This window comes from Artemia sp. Qi Xiang Cuo, chromosome 6 (assembly GCF_049724085.1).
Source record: "Artemia sp. Qi Xiang Cuo chromosome 6, ASM4972408v1, whole genome shotgun sequence".
Lineage (NCBI taxonomy): Eukaryota > Metazoa > Arthropoda > Branchiopoda > Anostraca > Artemiidae > Artemia > Artemia sp. Qi Xiang Cuo.
In genome coordinates, this window is record NC_142799.1 from 19,352,325 (window position 1) to 19,367,998 (window position 15,674).

At 35.1% G+C, this 15,674-nt stretch overlaps 1 protein-coding gene across 3 annotated transcripts in view; it reads left to right on the plus strand.

The window, feature by feature from the left end:
- Positions 1 to 15,674, plus strand: part of fray (oxidative stress responsive kinase frayed) — a 105,960-nt gene that overhangs the window by 57,499 nt on the left and 32,787 nt on the right. For all 3 annotated transcript variants that reach the window (XM_089090524.1, XM_089090522.1, XM_089090523.1), the window contains exons 4-5: positions 7,053 to 7,303; positions 12,144 to 12,309. In XM_089090524.1, the coding sequence (XP_088946650.1) occupies positions 7,053 to 7,303; positions 12,144 to 12,309 (417 nt within the window). The remainder of the gene's footprint in view (positions 1 to 7,052; positions 7,304 to 12,143; positions 12,310 to 15,674) is intronic.

The window sequence follows — 15,674 nt, forward strand, 5'->3', positions numbered from 1 at the left end:
CAGAAATTATTCCGTATATGAAAGGACTGTCCCCTCCTCAACGCCTCGCTCTTTACGCTAAAGTTTTTTATTGTTTTAAGAAATAGAGTTGTGAGGAATAGTCTAACTATTCCTCACAACGTTTTGTCTATTCCTGAGGAATAGACAAAACGAACGCACAGGGAATGAACTCCTCTTTTGATACTCCTCGTGAGCATTTTGGGATTCGTCTACTATGCGACCAAGAAAGGTCTCTTTAAAGTTTTTAAGAAGGACAAATCGGTCATTCAGGTCTCCTTCTCTGTTATCTGACTGCGTGCCACCATTTTTCGACGATGCGACCAAGAAAGGTCTCTTTAAAGTTTTTTAAGAAGGACAAATCGGTCATTCAGGTCTCCTTCTATATTATCTGACTGCTTGCCACCATTCTTCTTATATGCCTGGTGGCCGTTTTGCTGCTCAAGTGTTGCAATGCTTTTTCATTTTTTTCTTCTTTTTTTGTGTTCATTGAGGCAATAATCCATGGTTCGACCCCTAGTTTATTCAAAGGAGTAATGGCAGAAATAAATACGCAAAAAATAAATTAAAATGTCTTTCTAAAAAAAAATATTAAAATGTCTTTTCTAAAAAAATTAAAGGTTCTAAAAAAATAAAAATTAAGAGCCTTGAATGAATTCCACTTTAGCACATTTTGACATCAAACTGGTGAGGTATTAGTCACTAACTGTAACTACTCTATTGGCCTACGATGACCAATTCATCCTCCTGGAACAAAAAATCGAGTGTGAATAAGAAAGGAAATTGTGAAAATTGTTTTGATATCCTAGGATGAGGATATCGAATTTCATTAGAAATTCCTCTAATAAAATTTGTAAAATTGAGCTCAATTGCGCCATTTGTCCTATATTTTGTGCAATCTGAAATATATTGAGTTAGTGGTATCAATTCACCAAAAAGGGGGGGGGGGGTACAATAGATCATGGAATATATAAGCCGGAGTGTCGTTGTTTTGTGAGTTTTTCTAATGAAAATATATTGTTTTTTTGATTTTCTACCTTGAAATTTAAACTAAAGCAATTTTAAGAATAGAAAGGAGTGAGAATGAGAATAAGAATTTGTGTTAATTTATACGGTAACTACTCTATGTAAAAACCGGATAAGTGCAATATAACAATCAATGACCTTCTGTTCAACAACGCAGAACAACACAAACGCCGAGTTGCTTCTGTTCTCTTGTGAGGAGAAGCTCAGTTGGTTGTTATGACCTGCTTCCGTAGTTTTTACATGGAGTAGTTATTGGTTTGATTTTTCTTATTGTTCTATTTTTATTTTATATCCTTTATTTTATCAAAATTGTCATATCTTGTGTTGTTTCCCTTTTAAACGCCGAAGACGCCTTGGGACACATGAAAAATATTCGTTTGGTTGTTCTTATTTTTTTACTTGCCTGACATGACTATAGACGTGTTGTGACCAGGGCCGTATCCAGGATCTTTGTTCATGGCGGGGTGGGATAGAAGAAAACAACTTTAAAAAACTAATCAAAACGTGCTTTTATGTATTTTTATTACGTTTTTACGAGTCGGGCAAACTGTTCGGAGAGAGGGGGATTCAAGTTCTATGACTATATACCTTAGTTCTGCCCTAGGATGGATGATGTATCAACAAGCTGTGTATCTATCAACAAGTAAAGATGACATCATTTTTATGCAAAAGCCAAGACAGATAGTCTGAGTGAGAGGCAAAGCTGGAATAAACCTTTTTCAAGATTGTATTAAAATTATGTCATTTTCACTTGTTGATTGATAGACTATCATCCATCTATCCTAGGGCAGAACATCTTGGTTGTGACCTATTGCTTTCGAGATTTTCTTTTTTCATATTTTCTCTATATTTACTTTACTTTCATATTTAGTTCTTCACTTTTTCAAAATTAGCTTCTATAAGGATAGAAAAACTGAAGAATTAAACTGGTCCAGATTTGTCGGCAGATCTGGTCTTGTTACACAGACTTGTCTGATCTTGTTTGTGATTAAATAAAAAAAGACTAGTTTTTTTAACTGAAGTAAGGAGCGACATTAAAACTTAAAACGAACAGAAATTACTCCGTATATGAAAAGGGCGGTCCTCTACTCAACCCCTCGCTCTTTACGCTAACGTTTTTTTTTTATTTGAAAGAAAAATAAACCGTACATGAATAATTAAAACGAAATTTGCATATTAATTTTACTTTTTTCTGGCTAAATGGCTTTCTTGAAATTTTGTTCTGACGTAACTTACGTATTAGCTCATGTAACGAACTTCTATATTTATATGTTTTTATTACGTATATTAGGGAGTTCGCCCCCTAATCAATACGTCGCTCTTTACGCTAAAGTTCAAATTTTGTTCGAACCACAAACCCCTGAATCTCAAAGGCCGTTTAATTAGAATAGATAGCTTTTTTGAAAGTACTAAAAAAAACTTTAGCGTACAGAGCAAGGTATTAACTAAGGGGTGAACCCCCTCATATACGTAATAATTTCTGTTCGTTTTAAGTTTTAGTGTTGCTCCTTATTTTCAGTTGAAAAAACTTGTTTGTTTTTTTTAATTTCTAATATTTTTTTAAATAATGCTGGGAAATGCAGCATCCCCTTCATAGAAATGTCCCTTCCCCCAAGGAAACATCCTCCATAGACAGATCCTTCTCTGTAACCTTCTCCTCTGACCCCCCCCTCCCACCAGAAAAAAATACCTCCTGAAATCGTCTGTATGCTTCCCAGTAACCAATACTATATTTAAACAATGGGCAAAGTTCATAACTTGCAGCCGGTCCCCCCGGGAAGTGTGAGGCATTAAGTTATCCTCAAAGACATATTTATTAGATTTTCGACTATGCTGAACAAAATGGCTATATCAAAATTTTGATTGGGTGACTTCGGGAGAAAAATGAGCGTAGGAGGGGGCCAAGTTGCACTCCAATTTTTTGGTCAATTAAAAAGGACACTATAAATTTTAATTTCCGTTTGAATGAGCCCTCGCACGATATTCTAAGACCACTGGGTAGATACGATCACCCCTGGGAAAAAAAAAACAAAAACAAAAAACAAATAAACACGCATCCGTGATCTTTCTTCTGGTAAAAAATACAAAATTCAACATTTTTGCAGATAGGAGCTTGAAAGTTGTATAGTAGGGTTCTCTAATATGCTGAATCTGATGGTGAGAATTTCATTTAGGTTCTATAACTTTTAGGGGTTGTTTCCCCTTTTTTCGAAAATTTTCGTGTAACTTTTGATAGGTAACATTTAATTTGATGAAACATATATCTATTGGTATCAAAACTCCGTTTTTTAGAGTATCGTTTACTATTGAGCCGGGTCGCTCCTTACTTACTGTTCGTTACCACGGACTGTTTGATAATTATATCCCCCGTATTTTTAATCTAGTTCGGTGCTGTTTTTGTGTTGATTATGGTTTTATTTTTTTTATTTCTAATGCATTGTTCCACTTTTTCTTGTCTTTTTAGTGCATTGTAGATAAACAATAATGATGAAGCAAAGAAACACGACAATCGTGTTCAGCCTATATTTAGATAGATAAGTCTTTATTGCAACAAAAGCCGCTTTGGCCCATGGCAAAAGACAAATCATGTTGAACGATGTTGGCACAATGTATTTTTTTTTTCTTGGTCTTAGACCAGGGCACTTTGTATCGAAGGAGTTGTCGTAAAAACTTCGAAAAGGGCTCATTCGATTGGAAATTGGAGTGGCTTGTGCCCTATTTAATAGTCGAAAGTGATTGGAAGGCAACTAACACCCCGTCCACGCCCACCATTACCCTAGACACATCCAATCAAAATTTTGAGATTGCCATTTTGTTCAGCGTAGTTGATTTCCAGATGAAAATTATGTTTTTGATGAAGATACTCCCCCACAGCCCTCAGGGCAAGGGTTGTAAGTTATGTCCTGGGGGCATATAATGTTTCTTAAAGAAATAGTTGTCGTAGAAACTCCAACAAAAAGGCTCGTTCGATTGGAAATTAAAAGGGCTAGTTCCCTTTTTAATAGTCAAAAGTGATTGGAGGGCAACTAACCCCCCTTTCACTCCCACCTTTTCCCCAAACACATCCAATCAAAATTTTGAGATAGCCATTTTGTTCAACGTAGTTGAAAGTTCTGGAAATTAGGATGACAACCTTTCCCCCCCCCCTCCTCCCCCACAGCCATCTGGGCAGGGGTTGTAAGCATTGCACTGGCGCCATATAACGTTTTTTATAGAAAGCGTTGTAATAGACTTCAAAAAGGGCTCATTTGATTAGATATTGAAAGAGCTTGTGCCCTTTTTTAATAGTAGAAAGTGATTGGAAGGTAACTAACACTGAAAAAACACTTGGCACTTTACTGAAAAAATACAAATGAATGTGCATTGTCAGTTTAATATACATATACTGATATTTAGTAATCAAAATGTCAATATTATTTGATTTATCAAAGTTATCAAAGTAAAAACATTTATATTTTTTCAGTAAAGTGCAAATTATGTTCTGGCCTTGGGAAGGCATAGGGGGTTTTGAGCCCTACTCATAATAATTTCTGCTCGTTTTGAGTTTGGCTCGGTTTTTTATTGTAATTCCTGTTCGTTTTGGGTTTCATTTATTTATCGATGTTGATTTGTGGTAGTTTCACGCTCGGTAGATTATTGATTTTATTTTTGCTCATTTTTGGTTTAATGGAGTTCCTTAATTTTCTTTGAAAAACTTATTTTGTGGAAAAAGTTTTTTTTAATTAATAACACAAAGTAATAACGCATGATACTAATGCATAACAAAAAATAGTACATAATAATAACAATGAAAAATCAACAATTGCAAAATAAAAATAAACATAATAAGGCACATAATACCATAAAACTAACTCAAATAATTACACAAAATGTCACCCACATGATCGATAGATTCTAATTGCTTTAATTGCAAATGGGCCATGGCTACAAAAAGGAAAAAGAAAATACTTCAAGCACACCTTATAAATATTCTAACGTACTATATTAATTCGATTTGAAAAATAATTATTTCGTAGGATTTGGGTTAATTTATTCTTTTGGAATATTTTGAAATTATATCGACTGAACTTTATTCTTTTTTGGCTGGCAGTAAATTAAGGATTAAGAGGATTTCTTTATTTTTCTGATTACTTTGGACGTGGTTAATTCCCCAAATGTTTTGTAGAAAATGTCCTCCTTTCCGATCGTTTAATGATGTCGAATCGATAACTGGATACATTCTAAGACAACACTGGCTATACATGACGTATGAAACAAAGATAAGAACGGATATAGTAAATGAAAAATAAAATCAAATAGGTGAGAAAAAACGAAGATTTCGTCAACCAGTGGCAAAATCTGAAAACAAGCAAATGTTTCGACAAGGACCTCCGCCAAGTCGTCCTCAGTGCTCAGAGAAAACGAAGACAGAATCTAACCTTTTGAAGTGACTCTACAAGTGTCTTTCTCTTCTTGTAGAGTTCACTTCGAAAGGTTAATTTTTTTTTTTTTCAAAGAAAAAAAATCCTTTGTAATAGAATGATTTTCTAAGTTAAACTTGGTTTAAAGTTGGATTTTAAGCCTAATAAATGAAAAGAATTAGCATCAAATTTACGGAACTTTGCGATTTATTTACTAATAATGCTAAAAGAAAATTATTAAAATTGAGTGATGAAAGTTTAACATATTGGGTTAAAGTAATATTTGATATTATTTGGCAACTAAAATAATTCTTTATTGTTGGTTATGACGGTACTTATTAATTTCTATATAAAGTTGCAACGTCGCGGGCATGTGAAGTTTCGTGTTTTCGTTCTTGATATATTTGGCGATTGCTGGAATTAGTAAATTTGCTGTCGCAAACGTTCGATTTGAAGCTTATTCTTGCAATTGCTGTTTAAAAAAAAATATTATCCTGGAGGGATTTAGAAGGTGACGCCTGACTTCCAAAACGTACCATGATTTCAATCTTTCCAAAACTAATATTAATTCTCCTCCTAGGATTTCTCCTGGTGGATGGGGGAGATTCTGTTTTCCAGCCAATCTGGGAACGAGGGAGAGGTCGCATAACCCTCGTTTGACATTTTCCCTCTTTTCCTTGTCAATTTGTTGTTCAAAATGTTTAGTTTCTACAGTTAATCAGAAACAAGGCAAGCTGAGTAAAGTTTTGGTGTTTTGTGGGTTCATTGTTTGTCTGATTTGCGTGCTCTGTCGGTTAAAAAAGTGTCATAAAAATGTCCTTTTTTTCCTATTGTCAGTCATTTTTCTCTTATTCATTCACACCGGCAAGTTGCTCATATATATTAAGACATCACAATTTATTCAGAGAATAGTTTCATTTCTTGTTTTATTTTGTCCATGAAAAAGAGAAAAGGGTTGGCATGTTAACATTAGTGGGATGGCATATTTTGGCGGTGCCGTTCTTATATCCCTTTCATGTGCGCAAACGGATTCGACCCATAGAGGGAACTATAGGATAATGAAAAACTAATACTTTTAGGCCACCATTTTTAGATGGGGAATAATTAGTCCTTGGGAGAAAACTTCCTACTCCTTCAGCACTATATGTGCACGTACGAACCTTTTTTCTTTCTTCTGTAATTTTGAAGTGATCTGGGTTCAGCTTATGTATATGTTGGTTCTTTTTCGTAGCGTTCTTACTTTCAAACCCGTTAGGATTTGCATATCCGAGCCGGATTGGCAAATCCTTGGGCACGGGAACATAGGGTTGCTCATCAGGGTTTTTTAAACGTAATATACTTCACATTTGGGCCGTATCCAGGATTTTTTTTTGGGGGGGGGGGGTACAAAAAGAACTTTAAAAAATGCATCAATTTTTTTTATTCATTTTTGTTACGTGTTTTACGAGTCGGACAAACATTTCGGGGGGGGGGGTGACTCCCCCCCGGATACCCCCGTGCATTTGGGATACACCAATAAAAGGTATTTATTTTTGAACGAATTAATTTCAATATGAACCATGTTAAAACGTCGACGATCTGATTCTTTGGTATTGTCCAATGGCTAACTGTCCTCCATTTTAATTTCAGAAAGAGATACAAGCCATGAGTTCTTGCAATCATGAGAACGTGGTTAAATATTATACAAGTTTCGTTGTCAAGGATGAACTTTGGCTCGTGTTGAAGTTGCTTGCTGGTGGTTCCCTTTTAGACTTGATTAAATATAGAAGGAAGACAAGCGACTGTCGGAATGGTGTTTTTGATGAAGCCACAATTGCGGCAATCCTCAAAGAAGTTCTGAAAGGCCTGGAATATTTTCACAATAATGGACAAATCCATAGGTAAAGGACTTAATCGCAATATTAATTTAAATGCTTGGACAGTTTTAATATCATGGTGGCTTGCAGATTGCAGGAATCTCCAGATTTATTCATATAGTTTTTCGCTTCATTCTCAGTTGTGTTTCGAAGTTTTTCTTACCTTAGTTCCCCTTTCGGGCTATTTTTTTTTCTTTATATGTTGAATTTCTTTTTCTCTTTTTTTGTCGATTGTGGATAGTTTCTTATCTTGAACTCAAAAGTGCACTCACGTTCGGCTGTTTTGTTTTGTTGTTTTTTTAAGGGGGTGGGGTTATCCTGATGGAGGGCCAAAATTAGAAAAGACGCATTTAGGATGCTATTCTCAAAGTTTTTTGCGAGGTACCTTCAGACCAATATCAGAGAAAGGGGGGATTATCTCCTCTCTCTTATTGCAGGTTTGCTTGGATGCATTATTAAAGATTATTTATTTATTTTCATTTAAACCAAAAAGGGAGTAAGCTATATACTTGTCCCTTTAAAAAAGGGATATTCTTTAATGTCTGCATCTTCCTCGTGTCTTATGTTTGCTTATTTATTTAATTATTTTTTTATAACGCCAAACCTAATAATATAATTTATCTGTTTCATCAGAGGAAAAAATGTGCTTTGTGAAGATGCGTGAATGAAAATCCGAAATTTAAGTCAAATTAAAGAGACGTTTTAAACATAACACATTTTTTTTATCATATAATAGCTGATATCCTACCTTATCCGTTTAAAGAATTATATTTTTAAAATGTGCGTTTTTTGTGTTTTTTTTTTAAGAAGGTTTAAAATTGGGTACCGGTGCATTATATCTCACCCACCACTATACACGAAAGAAGTCAAGTTTGGTTAATGCTAATGAAATAAAATAAAATAGGATGAATATATAATACTTTAGAAACAAATCTGGGCTATATATTTGCACATTAGGAGGGCGGGGGGGGGGTAAAGCATAGCATATATTAAAAACCTAACCTAGGTACCTTCCCCCTCCCTAAACCCCAAAAAACAACATTTTAAATATTGTAAACGCAATGAGAAATTACGCTTTGCAATCAATTGATCTAGCAAATACACGTTTGACGGGTTTCCATTTCTGGTTTCCTTGTACAGTCTCTAGCGATGGGTGATATATAATGCATCGGTACCAAAATATTTTATAGTGTGTGGAGACGGTTCATTTTGGGGATGGACATTCAAAAGGGAGGAGGGGGGGTAGGAACGTCGAAAAGAATCAATGTCTTGAAATGATTGTTTTTTTAAGGTTCATAGTGGTTGCCAGTCTGATTTAACCTCAATTATGAGGAAGATAGTCGAAAAGATGAATATTCCAATTTTTTCAACCAACTGTAGATCACTCAGTAAAAAAAAAAAGATGATTCGAGGTCGGTGAATGTAAAGATCTAAATCTGGCATATACAAGTAGGACCTATCTTGTCCTTTCGATGCAAATTACAGCTGCAGGCTTGTCGTGAAATATAGGAAAACAAACCTTAAAACTAAAGAAAATGTAATTTTTATCTATCCTAAACCAACACTTTGTCATTATTTAGAACCTAAAATTTGGAAAGGGAGTAATGGTACGGAGTAAATAATGAAGCGATGACTAGATTATTGAGGTTGAGGCGTGTTTGCAGTTGTGTCTCGGTCGACTGGGTGTTGCAATGAATTGCTAGTTGAAGGAGTTGTATAATTTGGAAGGGAATCACGTATGAGTGTCCTCATCATTCAGCTAAGTGGATGAATTTACTCGAGCACCCACCTTTTTATGGCCTCTGATTGGTTTTAGAGGGTGACTGAGGTCTTTCTTTAGAATACTCGGTTAAAAAATGCGTTTTCAATACTTTATAAAATAATGGGTAACTTGATCCAGGCAAAATAAATGCTCAGAAGTTGGTGTTTCCTCACTTTACAAGTGCTTATTTGGGGTTGTTTTATTCTACTTTATTCTTTATTATACTTCATTATACTTTATTATATTTTATTTTTACTTTATTTATACTTTATTATACTATTCTACTTTATTATACTTTATTCTTTATTCACTTTATTTTACCGAAAAATCTAACAAGGAAAAGCTAGTGAAAAACTATTTAAAAGTAAGTAGAAGCCTCCAGCTTCTCCATAGAACAAAATTTTGCTTACATTTGACCTTTCTTGCGATACAATTCACATAATTAAAAAACGTTTTTTTAATTATTATTTTTTATAGTTTAAGGTCAAGATGATAATTTCATTTCTATTTTGCCAAAAAGACGCTGGTATTGATTGTGAAAGGAATTCCACTTAGACATTGGATGATTGATTAGATAATAATTGGACGACACAATCTATATGTTTACTCTCCAGTGCCCTAATTGGGTTATTAATGTTCTTTTTCTTTTCTGATAGAGAAAGTGAAACTAATGGGAAATTGTTAGTTTTATTTTATTTTTTATTAGTCGATTAAATCTAAGATAACAATAAAAATGGTGAACCATGAACATGACATGAAGAAAGGGCTGCTTTAACTGAAAGCTGCTAACAATGCTTCTTTCCCTAATATGTGATTTAAGAGGCTCTACATATAATCAAGTGCAAATTAGGTTCTGTTCTTGAGAAGGCCTGGGGGATGTCAGCCCTACTATTTTTAATTTTGGCTCCTTTTGAGTTTGACTCGGTTATTTATTTTAATTTCCGTTCATTTTGGGTTTCATTTATTTATTGATGGTGATTTGTGGTAGTTTTCAGCTTTGTAATTGTTTGACTCCATTTCTACTCATTCTTGGTTTAATTGAGCTCTTTACTTCTTTTTTTTTGAGTCGACATAGTGTTATATTTTGTTTGTTTTTGTTGTGTTTTTTTTGGGGGGGGGGGCTTTTATTCATCAAGAGAAGTCGGGCGGTTGGGCCGATGAAGCCTTGTTGCTTTGGAATAGTCGCGACAAACTACCTCAGTTAGTTTGCGAGAAAGTAATATTTTCTATTGCTGTTTTTTTGTTTTTGAGTCGACATAGTGTTTTATTTTTTTTTTGGGGGGGGGGCTTTTATTCATCAATAGAAGTCTTTCGGTTGGGCCTATGAAGCCTTGTTGCTTTGGAATAGTCGCGACAAACTACCTCAGTTAGTTTGCGAGAAAATAATATTTTCAATTGATGGGTTTTTTTTTCGTTATTTTTTCTTTTTGAGTTGACATAGTGTTATATTTTATTTTCTTTTTTTTTGGGGGGGGGGGAGGGGGACTTTTATTCTTCAATAGAATTCTTTCGGTGGGGCCTATGAAGCCTTGTTGCTTTGGAATAGTAGCAAGCATTCTCTTGTCTAAGGCTCGGTTTATTAGTTGCTCTCTTTATTTCATCCTACTGTGAATTTTATTTCGAAACATCAGTCGATACTTACTGGAAATAAAACCATAAACCGAAATTAAAACTGAAGGTGCACTCGAGCCAGATCCTTAATATTATTAGTGATTCCTCTCTGGGTGGGGTAGGGACTTATGATACATAAAAAAGTAAATATGCTCAAAAGCGGGTACTATTTTGGATTTTCTCCTAATTTTGTTAGACCTTGTTCCATACTTACTTACTTTTAATTTCGGCGGGAAACAGACGAAGAACTGTCCTGCCCGGCATCAATAGACTTTGGAATTACATCCGACGACCACTTCGATCTGTCGGCTGCAGCTTCCCCAGGGATCTTCAGCCGATCCCTGGCCCATCTTTTATCATGCCTACGGAAGCCATCCCATGGCTCAAGATCCTCTTTGAATTTTTGCCAAGTATTTTCCATATTGGGCCATAATACTTGTCCATACTGACTGTTAATATATGGGCATGGTCAGAGCATTTACTTTAATACAGGTTTGGTTTTATTATATGCGCCTCTTAGATAAAAACTTCTCGATCTAAGTAAAGACGGTCGAGGTTTTACCATATTAAAATTGGAGTATAATACTTTTTGCGGATTGAACGGTGCTGATGAAAGATATTAATAACCTCATTTTTAAAATAATGTCTTCTGATTTTGAATCAATTAAACTATCAAAACTAATTCATGAATTAATTAAACCAGTGGCCAAGCCAGTTTGACAGCAGACATAAAAAAGGAAAAAATGCTAGGTGAGGATCAGAAAAAAAATTCTCACTCCCAGCTGAAAATTTGAAGTAGCCTTCCTGCCACTTTCCCAACAAAACTGTGCCTTAAAGATATAACTTAACCTTGAGGCAAACAATGGTAGATTTATCAAAACTTTAGCCTTCATAAAATTAATTATTTATCCATCTGTACGGGTAAAGTATGAAGTATTGACTTCTTTCCTGAAATGCAATTTTTACCCAATTTTGCATATATTTTCAATATATTGAAAAAAGCAAATGCTGAGCTGGAACTTGAGACTCGTAGAATACTAACCCTGCTAACCGTACAAGATATTTGGTTCTAATCAGGGGCGTCTTTTGGGGGGGAGGCCAGTTGCCCCCTCCCCCCAATAATGTGGAGAGAAAAATATCGTACATCCCATGCCCTTTGACTATCCAGATATGGAGCCCTCGTGCCCCCCCCCCCCCCCAATAAAAATGCTGGAGATTTGCCCCTGGTTCTAATACACCTTTGCTGTATTAGTATTATAAATAAACGGGCTTTTCTTTAGGATTTTTGATACGACTAGTTGTATAAATTAGTTAGACATATAATATAATATGAGGCAACTATACAATAAATGGCATTATTTATTCATGAGTAATTTATAATTTATAAAGAACAACCTTGTAATAAATCACACATTATGAATCACAAGTTTCATATAACTTATAATGAACGTGAGGATTTTGTATCATTTTCACTATTAATTCTAATTGTAGAGACATTAAAGCTGGCAATATATTGCTTGGTGAGGATGGAACAGTGCAGATAGCAGATTTTGGAGTTTCATCATGGTTAGCAACCGGTGGAGATTTGTCCAGACAGAAAGCAAGACACACGTTTGTTGGAACTCCTTGCTGGATGGCTCCTGAAGTTATGGAACAGGTGAGTGACGGCCCATTCAAATATAATTAATTATAAACAAATATAATTGTATCAAGTAGTTAATATATCTATTGATACCAACTTGAAAAAATCCAGTATTTGTGTTCGTTGGGGTGGGGGGACTGTCGGATCAGTACACTCAGTATTACTATTGTTCAAGTGCTCTGTGAAATTAAATATATATAATATAAATTAAATATAATGTAAGGTACTTGTATGAAATACCCCCTACCCAAGAGCGGATCCAGGATTTTTTTCGGGGGGGGGGGGTACCAATTTTTTCCCGTCTTTACAGGTATTTTTAGACTAATTTTCGACTCGGCCAAAAATTTTTTTTTTGGGGGGGGGGGGGGTTCAAACCGGGTAACTCCCTCCCCCTGGATACGGCCTCCCCCCTACCGCTCAAGTTGTTCATTTATTTACGCATTGCAGAAGCGGTTTTTTGTTAGTTTCGTTCAGCTTAGCGTGAGACAAGACAAAGTGAAGTGACAGAATAAATGGAAAATATAAAATTTGAGCTATATATTTGCACATTGGAGGGGGGTAAAGTATTTGGACAGTGTGAAGTTAGAAAACAATTTTTACTTCATAATATGCAGAATAATTGTACCTAATACATTCGGCATGCAGGCCCGCTATACTTTGCCCCCACCCCCCGGTCCTGATAAAGTTCTATAAACATAAATTAATTAAATAAACATAAAAAATATTTTCAATAATGCTGTATTTCAAAAATCCCACTATCATCAGACTATTAATTACATGTTAATTATCTTATTTATAATACAATTAAACAAATTCTGTGTTTGTTCCCACCTACAGCGTTTTGCGGTAAACCCAATTATATTTGAGGATTACGAGCGACATTTCGTTAGCATTTATGCTGAAAACTGAAATCTGCAAATTTGTCCTACGCATGCGAGAATTCGTGCTCTAGAATCTAGTGAATAGCTAATTGAAAAAAGAACGTATTAATTATGTGTTACATCGTGCCAATTTATTGGATTTTACTGGTTATTTCGTAGGAATAATAAGAGTCTGACTCATCTATTGTAGAAGTGAAGCTCTAAACAGAATGGGGTTGAAGAGGAGTAACTGCAGCTCTTATCTCAGAGGCTTTTTCGACGCGTTGTTAGCCCCCACTCCCGAAAAAAAGATACACAAATAATTTCTGATTTGCCAGTCTGAATTTACATTTGAATGTAAATTCAATGAAAAAGAAACAGCTAACGAAATTTTTGCCCTTTCTGCGCCCCTATACAAGTTTGTTTATATGTGCATGTTATGTTTTTTTACTTTTTCCCGGTTTTGTTTGCTTAAATTCTAGGGTTTTTTTTTGTCTGTTTTGCTTTTGCTGTTATATTTTATTTCACAAAAAAATGTCTGGATGCTAAATCGAAAATATTTTTATTCGATTTACATTTCTTTTAATCTTCCTAATTAAAATGTTTAATTTTTTCGGTCATTTTCATTTGTTCTTGAAGATGCACATATACGTAAATACCGAAGGAACAACTACGAAAGAAGGTCAATCACTTTTCTTTTCATTGATTCTCCTTCGTTGTGTTTTCCCTTTTTCTTGTTGTATTGTTGTTTTTTTCCTTTTTCTTGTTGTTTTCCTTTTTCTTGTTGTTCTGCTTTTTATTTATTACACATTCTGTCATATATATTCTCTGAGGCAAACCTGACTCTTGTACATGATAATGGTTATAAGCTTACCTAAGCTATGAATGTCAGGCATTGTGTTAACTTGGAACGATAATTTCCACAGGACTTTTGCCTGTCATCATCAGGTTCAAATTCAAGACTCTTACCAGAATATAAAATCACTAAATAAAATAAAACTAAAATCACTCAACAAAACTAATAATAAGCCGAACCTGGAATTATTGTTGTAATATGGCCTGGATTTTGGTAGAGGCATTGATGGCCGCTATCCTAGTAGATCTCAAAAAGGTTGGGTCTATAGAAGTAGGGTGGAGTTTTTTGCGAGTTTTTAGCCTATGGGTAATGGGTTCCCAAATTTCGCTGATGCGGAACTTTCCATTGTCTTTATTAATGGCTGGTTTGTTTTTAGCAATTTCCAGAGCTTCTCTGATTTTCTGCTTTAAGAGTTGTGGAACAATAACAATAAGTTGAGCCTGGTCAAAATCAACGGAGTGAGAAGGGTTTTCAAAAATATGATGGGCCAGTGCAGAACAAGTATCTTCCTCCTTAAGATTTGTCTTTTTAAGGCAGGCATCAATGGAATCAGCATGTTCTTTTAATCGGTGATGTAGAGATCTCATGGTACGACCTATATAGGTATCACCACAACTGCAAGCAATCTCATATACTCCTGGTGGATCTGAAGTGATCTTATCTTTACCTTTGTTTAAGAAGGAGGAAACGGTCGTTCCAGAAGGAAAAAACACCTTAAATCCTAGCTTAGTGAGTTTGGAGCTTAAAATGTCAGTAATCCCCTTAATATAAGCCAATGACAAAAAGGATTCATCTTCGTCACTCTTAGGGAAGCTCTTGGTTTTTGTGCGACTCTTTCTCCTGGAGATAGACTTATGAATGACTTGCTGGGGGTAGCCATTGCCTATAAGATAAATGATCAAATTCAGTCTTCAGCTCCAAATCAGAGGACGACACTAAAAATGCTCTATCAACCAGCAAATAGACTACAGAATGTTTAATTATTGGGTGGTTATAAGAGTCATATCTCAGATATCTATCACTATGAGTTGGCTTTCTATATACACTCAAGTCAAACCTAGTTTTCCGTTTGGTAATGAGAACATCTAAGAAGGGTAAACTGTGGTTATTTTCAAGTTCAATGGTGAACTTTATATCTGGATCCTGCTGGTTAAAAGTAATGAGAAAGGATCTTAATTTGTCTTCTGTCCCATTCCAAATTATTGAGCAATCATCTGCATATCTCATGTAGAGTTGGAGATCATTGAAGTCCTGCTTGAAGATATTATTTTCGATATATTGTAGAAACACCTCACTAAGAACTGGTGCCAAGGCTGATCCCATTGGTATGCCCCACTTCTGCTTGTAGGTTTGATGCCTGAAACTGAAGTAAGCATTGTTCAGACATAAAGTCGTAAGAATAATGATGTCTGTCGAGTCTAAGCTGGTCAGTTCTTTCCAGGAATCATCATTTTCCAAAGCAGATGTTAAAGCTGTTATAAATCGGGCCAAGGGAATGATAGTAAACAGAGATACAACATCGAAACTGCATATTGTGGTATTCTCCAAGATGTTGATGCTATTTAGCGTTTCAACTGCTTCTTTGGTATTTCTTATTGTGTGTTGGCTGCTAAGAGTTATGGATCTTAAAATACCAGCCAAATACCTTTCCAACTTTTGTGTAG